Below are 9,284 nucleotides of genomic sequence, written 5' to 3' on the forward strand. Positions count from 1 at the left end.
AGAAGAGCATTGTCACAGTGGATTTTCTGTTTGGGAGAGTGGTGGTTTATTTAGGCATAGCTCACTCACTCACTGCCAGTGAGTCGATTCCAACTCATAGCAACCCCCTTTAGGTTTCTGAGGTGGTAAATCTTTACGGAAGCAGATTGCCCAATCTTCAGAGAGGTGACATATTTGGGGAGCAGGAGTTATAAAGGGGATACTTCATTATAGTTAAAAGAAAGATTATAAAAATCTGTGATGTAGAAATACTGAAATTGTCTTCAACTTCTTGAGCTTTATAGCATGTTTTAAAACTTAAAAAAGAAGAATATATGAAGAATTTGCCAATTCAGTAGTTGTTATATGAGAAGTTAATTCATGTGTGAATATAAAGCAGAGATCCACAAGAAGGATTTGAAATGAGGCTTGAATGTGCTCACAGAGTCAGTGGCCTGTGATTGGTTTGTTAAAATCTTGAGACACAACTGGTTGAGCAACATCAGTCTCACTCCATGTGTCCTAATGGTCAGAACAGCAGGAGATAGGTGGAAGAAGGGGTTGATCTAGGGCTGGGGGCTCAGCAGCAAGAGGAGGCACAGCACATGGGGTGTGGGCAGGTGGAGATGACACAGGTTGGGTGATAGCAGGTGGTGTGGCAGAAGACTTGGCCACAGACAGGGCGGAAGCAGCAGGAGGTGTGGCAGCAGCTGGAGCCACAGCAGGAAGGACGGCAACAGCTGGAGTCACAGCTGCTAGAACCACAGAAGGAGGGGCGGCAGCAGCTGGAGATGCAGCAGGTAGGTCTACAGCAGCTGGAACTAAAGCTGCTAGGACTACAGCGCGTGGGGCTGCAACAGCTAGAGATGCAGCAGCTGGGGTGGCAGCAGGTGGGCCTGCAGCAGGTGGTCTGGCAGCAGCTGGGTTGGTAGCAGGTCTCCTGGAAGAGGTCTTGACCACAGCCCTGGTCAGAGCAGACGGAGCCACAACAGGAGTTGACCATGGTGTCACAGGGTGGAGGTTCTGGGTGTGTTTCCAGGAGAGGGAGGTTGTCAAGTTTGACGTCTCCTTGTCCTCTGTTGCTTTTTATACCCTGCTGAGAGCTACTGTGACCATGTGCAGGACTCTTCTTGTTGTTGTTTATCCTAATAGAAAATCAAATAGTAAGTCAGTTAGTTTTAGTAAATTAGATAATTTAGTCCTGTATACAGAAACGACACATTTCCTTTTCCTGTTATGTTGTGATCTCTCCAATTTGGTTGAGCTAGGTGAATCAGCTCCCAGAGTTCTTTTGCCTCATGTGTCTTCTAAAGTGCAGCCATTGTATGACATTTTTATCCATTGTATTTGATGAGTGTTATTTTCTCTATTGTGAATTTAACTCCAGGGCAATATGTCAAGAATGGATTTTATAATGCCTAGATGTCCTTTGGTGTCAAAGAAGTTGAAAGTAAGACATGTGGAATGCTGGTACGGAAATAGAATGGAAGATACAGTTTGTGTACAATGACGAATACTGTGATTTCTTTGATTTCCTGGATAGTCGATGAGATCAAATCTCAGTGAAGTTCCTGTTTGTCTTATATAATTGAATCTATTTTGACTCAGAAGGACGCCTCTTTGAGTTTCTGAGGCAGTAACACTATGGAAGTAGATTGCCCCATCTTCCTTCCGAGGAGTGGCTGGTGGGTTTGAACCGCCAGCCTTCTAGTTAGCAGTCAAATGTCTTAGGCACTATACCATCAGAGTTGGGAGCTCTGGTAGCATAGTGCCTAAGGCACTTGACTGCTAACCAGAAGGCTGGCGGTTCAAACCCACCAGCCACTCCTCGGAAGGAAGATGGGGCAATCTACTTCCGTAGTGATACTGCCTTGGAAACCCAAGAGGGGGTTGCTATGAGTTGGGTCCGACTCGATGGCACATAACAACAACAACAATTGAATCTATGCATTTTGAACCAGTTATTACATAATGATTTATAACACTTAAATAGTAACATACATTGGCACAATGGATCTTTTAAAAAATTATTAAGTTATTGCTGGAATGTTCTTCAGATATAGAATATCATGAGAGAGTAATTTTTGCCTATCCTTTGATAGAACCACACACCTAATAGAGCCTGTATAAGTGAAGTTTTATTCCAAGTATATTTTGTTGTAGTCTGAGTATTTGTCGGTCAACAATGTATTTTTAAGATATTTTGCTTGATATAAAAGAGGTTAGAGATTAAGCTTTAATTCCTATCTTATAGACAATTAAACAAGACATACATACATGGGAATGAGTTTGGAAATTATTTAAAGTATGTGATTAGTGAACACAATAATAACTATGTGTTTAAGTTCCATACACTTCCAATGAAAGGTGAGATAATACTAATGGTTACTATTTATTGAGAGCCTACTGTGTGTCAGGAATTTTCTGAGTGCTCTGTAATTGTTATCTTGTTTGTGCTTCACAAGGCCTCTGTGAGGTAGACACTATTTTTGTAAATTTTTTAAACATGAGGCAATTGAAACCCAGATAGATTGATGTCACACTGTCAGTTTGGAAAGTGATTCTTCCTAGAATGTTCAAAGCAGGTGTGAAGAAGAATAATCATATACCATTTATCATGCTGTTTCACTTGCTAGAATATTTATTTCTCCCTTGTCAGCTCAGCAAACTCTTGCTCATACTTACATTTGCACTCCAGATGTGCCTTATCACTGATATCTTTTTTGACAGGTACCACATACAAAATATATCCTTTCTTCCATTTTGCTCCAAGACTGTTTGTGCATGCCTCTGATGAGTGTATCACATTCTGTCATTATTGCTTTGTATCTCTTTTTTTCAGCCTTCTGTAAATTCTATGAGACTGTTTTTTATTCATATTTACAACTATACTCACTGCCATCAAGTCGTTTCTGACTCATAGCGGCCCCCATTGGGTTTCCAAGCCTGTAAATCTTTATGGAAGTAGATCACCCAGTCTTCCTTCCACAAAGTGGCTGGTGGGTTTGAAGTGCTGACCTACTTGACTGCTGATCTTCTGGTCAGCTTTATCCACTACACCCAGAGTGGTACCTAACAAATGCTCTGAATGAATGTTTGTTGAGTGAAGGTGGGATTTATTGAAAAACCCAGGGTATTTTCTCCCCTTTAACTTACTCTATATAATTTAGATGAGTGGAGAAGAGAAAAAAGAGCATTAAAGCAATGAAGATGTGGTTGAATGGGGAGTATACTCTTCATTTTTAATGGATAGTCTGTCTCAATAGTATATGCAGGAGAATACAGAATAATAATACTCAAGTTATAGAACTGGAGAATTTAAGGATGTTCTTGAATCTGTGCAAGGAGAATGGATTTCTCTTGTGCAGTGAATTGCTCAATATGAGTCTTCTAGCCATGGTCTTTGTGACTCCCACCAGATGATTGGTGGGACTATGCAAATATGAAGTGCTTGCTGTCCCACTAAGGGCACTGGATACCTTGTTAACAATATAAATAAGATGCATGGCAACATTGTAGAGGTGGAACCATGGAAATAAGGTGTATGGAACCATAGTGTTGGGAGTGGGCAATTTTGCCATTATGCTAGCCTTAAAATCAGCCAGCAACAGAGGTGGAAAAAAGGGATCTTACTACCATTGAGACAGAAGAAGAACTGAGAATAGAGAGCACATTCTTGGACCTGATATCCTTGTACTGAGATGGCAGAGAGACAGTGGCAGCAGAACCAACAGAATCAAGAGACTGGCATGAGACAGAGTGATGGGCTTCCTGGCCCACAGAGCTGGAAAGCTGAGTGTCTTCTGGCAGGAGGTTTGCTGGGCACCTATCTGGGAGCCAGAAGACCTTTGGAACCCATTCCTGACCAGGGCAGAGGCCAAAGCAAGAGAGAAGTATGCCTGTGGCACAGCTAGAGGAAGCCATCCTAATTGAAGAACTGTATCCTGAGTCATTTCTTTTTTTTTTTCTTTTTGAAGAGAGAAAACAAAAGGTTTATTGAGTATCCTTACCTAAGGAGACAGTGAGAATCATTTCTCCAAAATGTCTGCCTCCCTGAGTCATTTCTTATCCTAAATTGTAACCTGTTACTTCTCTAATAAATCCCATAATCATTAACTATAGTGTGTGGGTTCTGTGTGGTCATCGCAATGAATTAGCAAACGCAACTGAGAAGTAGTAAGTGCCATGGGATGAATAGTTGGTGTCAGAAGTGATAAAAAGACTGGAGGGTGCTGGCATGTCTGACCTCTGCCTCATAGGAACCAGCCTTGGGCTGTGGTTGTTCATCTTGATTTTCTCTCCTCCTTGTGAAGTTAGAGGAGATCAGACACTGCCTACACCTTTTTTCCAACTTCATATCATCACACAGTGGAGAGAATGGTATAAGCAAATCTTTGGACTTTATTAGTTGCCTTGGAGGAACTGACAAGAATCAAGAAGAACATGTAGATAGTGGTGAACATGTAGATAGTATGAATGTCTGCCTAGGGTGGTGACAAGGAGTGTGGAAGGGAAAACATGGGTGCAGTAGACATTTCAAAGAGAGTCAACCAAAACCAGTTACAAACAGATAATAAAGGTAATAAGGGACCTCATCATTATAGAGGATGCACAATTTAGAATATCATTTGTAAAAAATACATTAGACAAAAGACCAACAGGCTGACAGAAAAAGAAAATGAAATGTTTCCTCACCATTGGAAGATGCTTGATCTCATTCCTAATGAGATAAATGAAAATTCTTTTCTTACTGTTAGATTGTCACTCATTCAAAATATGACACCATTCTTTGATGGTGAGACAATGGGGAAATAGGCACAGTCATACTTTTCTGGTGAGGATTTGACAGTATCGCAGGATTATTCTCTGACCCAGCTATGCCCATTCTATGAATTATGGAAAAGATACTCAGGCAAAAATATGAAATGATGCATGTATTTATTCATAGGAGCCTTATTTGTTAAATAAAGAGCAAAATAGACAAACAAATCAACAAAAAACTAGACACAATCTAGATAGCCTTCAGTGGGGTACTGGTTGATAAATTATGGTGCATTCCCATAATACAGCACTCTTCAACTGTATAAAGGAAGAAGTATCTTTATATTACTGTGATATGTTATTAATGTCATATACATATTACTAGGATATATTATTAAGAGATGATAAAACATGGTAGAGAAAAGTGTGTAAAGTATTCTAAAATTTGTCTAAATTTATATTTGGAGGTACAAATATAATCGTATTTCTTTACATAAAAAAATGAAACAATTGAGAAGAGGAGATGAGAAAATAGGAAAAAAGGACATCTGCTTCCAGCCAAAATGGAGTAGCAGGGACTGGATTTATCCTCTTGCCTGGAACAACTACAAAACCAGACAGAATAAGTGGAACAATGGTGGTTAGACATTCGCTGCCTTGCAGAGCAGGATACTCATGTCTTAGAGAGGGAAACAAATGAAGTGATCCCTAGGATTGCCTTGGTTTGTTGCTTGAAGAGCCTGTACTCTCCCTAACTTGAGATAATGGAGCTGGGAGTAGAGAGGCCAAAGCAGCTAGAATTCATAGGGCAGAATACCAGAGAGGGGAGAGTTACGCAAGAGCCCCTGAGATCTGTGTAAGGTCCACCTCGAATCTGAGTCTGAGTAGTGATCATTGCATGCATGTAAAGAAGCTACCTGAGGGCAGGGAAAGACACGCCCCCCACACACGCCACCACCGATAAACAGAAGAGGGAACAATCCTTGGTGTTCACATAAGGCTAGAAATATTTCGTGTTACCAGGAAAACCTTGTAACTCATTTGTTGTTATGTGCCATCGAGTCAGACCCGACTCATAGTGACCCCTCCTTGGGTTTCCGAGGCAGTATCACTATTGCCCAACTCTCCTTCCGAGGGGTGGCTGGTGGGTTTGAACTGCCAGCCTTCTAGTTAGCAGTCAAGTGCCTTAGGCACTAAGCTACCAGATCTCCTCTTCGCTCTCTAGAATGGTTCAAATTAAGAAGACTGACCATATCAAGAATTTGAGATGATGTGAAGCCATTGTCACGTTTGCACATTTGTTTGTTGGAAACATATAATGGTAGGAACATTTGTAAAACAGTTTGACACTTTCTTATAGACTTAAACATACATCTACTATATGATGTAGCTATCCCACTCCAAAAGAAATGATCATCAAGAGCTACTAACATCACAAAAGGAGAGACAACTAGACAATATGTGCTTTCTGGAGGAAGCGAACATTACTACCAATGGAATAGTCTTGGCAAAAGGAGAAAATGCAGACCAGAATTTTATATTTTCATGGAATACAGATTTTCCAGAGCCATGGACTGGATGAACCGTTGAAACTATTACCCTGAGCTAATCTGTAAACCTTAAACCAAAAATGTCCTGTGAAGTCTTAAAACTCCACAGTAGTTTAGCTTCACTAGTAAGGAATGTCTGCCTTGAGCATTGTCCTCTTTCAAGATCTATCTTTATGGGATCAAATTGACAACAGCAACTCAAAAGATGAGATAGGATGCTTTGGGGCAGGGAGTTTATGTTAATGGGAGAGGAACAACTCAGAAAAGAGGGTGAGAATGGTTGCAAAGTTCAAAGAATGTAATCAGTGGAGTTGTATGTGGAAAAGTGGCGGAATTGGTGTATGTTCTGCCATATATATTTGCAACAACAATGATAAAATAAATAAATAATTTTATAAAAAGGTCTTTCAGAACCTTTGGGATATAGTCTTCCATGAATAGGTTTAGCTGTTCTCTGGATGGGTTGTATTGTAACTTAACTCTAGTGACTGGCCTGTGGCAAGCAAGAGAGGAAGGAGAACATACTGATGGGAGCATGTGTTGTCTTTTAAGACAGAGCCTCTGCATCATCTTCAGGAAAGGAGGTGGCACTAGACTTCACTAGGAAGGATTGGGCCACTTTTACAACCCCAGATTTTCTTCTAGGAAAATCTCAGGATTCAGCATCTTCAAATGCATCAATTCAGATATCCCCAGTCCATATCTTAGGGCTCCATTCTTTCCCAGTTACAGCCCTGACCTTGGCATGACAGGACTGAGTAGGGTGAGAGAACAGCCATCTCTGGAGCTCTGCTACTTCTATGATTAAGGCCTAGGCTTGGTCCTCAGCTTTTTCTGGCCTGTGGGTGCAGGAGATGAGCATCGATTTATATGCTGCCATTGAAATCTTCTGGTTTTCCAATATGCCCTTTAATTCTGATTTATCACTGTCAACCTTTTATTATGTTTTTCCAAATCAACACCTCTAGCTTCTGACAGCTAATTCCATTATCCTTAAAATTACTTTCACAGATATATTGGAAAGATGTTGTCCCATAGAACATTAAATGATTAGTCTTTACACACAGAGTTTTCTACTTTTGTTCACACGCTCTTGAGAGTTTCTAGTTTTGTTAAATAAAAGAGTGCTAGAGAACCCTAGGCTGTGATGAATGTGACTTCATCTCTTGTAAAATTAACAAAGCTGTGTTGTCTGTCCTTTCAGTGAAGGTAAAATACAGTTCTCCAGACTGAATATAAAATCTTAAAGAAGAGCACAATCACACTGGATTTTGGGAAAGGCGTGGTTTATTTAGGCATAGAGAGGTGACATATTTGGGGAGCAGGAAAATTTGGGGAGCAGGAATTGTAAAAGACAAACTTCATTGGACAATCAAAAAAAGACTAAAATTCTGTGATGTAAAGTGCTGAAATTAATCTTCAGGTTCTTGAGCTTGATAGCGTGTTATCCAAAACTTACAAGGGAGAATATGTCATTTCAGTAATCGGTATATCACAAGTAAATTCACATTTGGATTTAAGGGAGAAGTCTACAAGGAGAAGGATTTGAATTAAGGCTCAAATGTGTTCACAAAATCAGTGGCCTGTCATTGGCTTGTTAAAATCATGAGACACAGCTCCTTGAGAAAAATCAACCCCACTGTGCACATCTTAATGGTCAGAACAGCAGGCTGGTCTGCATCTGTGGGGAGACAGGTGGAAGAAGGGCGGGGGGCTCAGCAGCAAGAGGAGGCACAGCACATGGGGCGGGGGCAGGTGGAGATGACACAGGTTGGGCGATAGCAGGTGGTGTGGCAGGAGACTTGGCCACAGACAGGGCGGAAGCAGCAGGAGGTGCGGCAGCAGCTGGAGCCACAGCAGCTGGAACCAGAGCAGGAAGGCTGGCAACAGCTGGAAATGGAGCAGGTAGGCCTGCAACAGCTGGAGCCACAGCTGCTAGAACCACAGCAGGATGGGCGGCAGCAGCTGGGCTGGCAGCACGTGGATGGGCAGCACTGGGGCCTGCAGCAGCTGGACACACAGCAGCTGGGGTGGCAGCAGGTGGTCCTACAGCAGGTGGTCTGGCAGCTGGGTTGGCAGCAGCTGGGTTGGCAGCAGCTGGGTTGGCAGCAGCTAGGTTGGCAGCAGGTTTCCTGGCCTTGACCACAGCCCTGGTCAGAGCAGACGGAGCCACAACAGGAATTGACCATGGTGTCAGAGGGTGAAGGTTCTGGGTGTGTTTCCAAGAAAGTGAGGTTCTTGAGTCTGTAAACCTCCTCACTCCATGTCCCCTTTTATACTCTTCTAAGTAGTTGCTCAGTGGCTGCTCATGTCACCACGAGGAACTCTTTCCTTGTTCTTCCTCAATTAATATTATTACATTAATAATTTTGTTTATCAAGCTAAATATACCAATATTTAGGAAAAGCATCATTTTCTTTTAAGTGCATGATTCATTGAATCTTGTTAAGCCATGTGACACTACTTTCAAGTTTCTTCCTTTGTCTCATGTGTCTTCTATATTGGGAATATCAAGTGATATTCTATTATGGAATGTGTCATTTTTTTCCTTTTTGCACGTGACTCTTTGATAATACTTTGAGTGCAGCTGCCACAATGGCACAGCTCCTTTTATGTAAAAGTGGGTAACCATATGCTATCATCAGGAAGTGCTGATGAGGACATAGGAAGAAAAGCCCATCTTTGGGATTACATACAATGAGGGAAGACTGACTTTATGTGTTTTCTGTATGATTGGAGAGATAAGCAGTTGCTCAAAAAGTTGCAATTCATTGTAATGATTCTTAACCTGAGGGGATTGCTCTAATGCAATCCTTTTCAATAGCAAAAAACCATTTTGGTAGATAACATTTTCTCCCCCAGGAATTTTCCCTTCATATAATTTATGAAAAGTGAGTGGGTTACTATTGTAAGAAGTGAAGGAAAGGTTTATATATGGAAGGAAACTTTCTTTGTTGATTACCAGGGATGAGAGGGAAGGGGAAGGAAAGAAAA

The 9,284-nt window shown here is 41.4% G+C and overlaps 1 protein-coding gene across 1 annotated transcript; it reads right to left on the reverse strand.

Moving 5' to 3' along the window:
- Positions 1-559: 559 nt before the first annotated feature.
- LOC103198015 (keratin-associated protein 4-8-like) lies at positions 560-982 on the reverse strand. Its single transcript, XM_007942105.2, has one exon. The coding sequence runs from the start codon at positions 980-982 to the stop codon at positions 560-562; it is 423 nt and encodes a 140-aa protein (XP_007940296.2).
- Between the last annotated feature and the right edge of the window lie 8,302 nt (positions 983-9,284).

Source organism: Orycteropus afer, unplaced genomic scaffold (assembly GCF_000298275.1).
Source record: "Orycteropus afer afer isolate SDZICR_OR568_19922 unplaced genomic scaffold, OryAfe1.0 scaffold00085, whole genome shotgun sequence".
Lineage (NCBI taxonomy): Eukaryota > Metazoa > Chordata > Mammalia > Tubulidentata > Orycteropodidae > Orycteropus > Orycteropus afer.

Bases quoted from the DNA above. Each gene is read 5' to 3' on its own strand.
- LOC103198015 (XM_007942105.2), bottom strand. From the start codon at position 982: ATGGTCAACTCCTGTTGTGGCTCCGTCTGCTCTGACCAGGGCTGTGGT.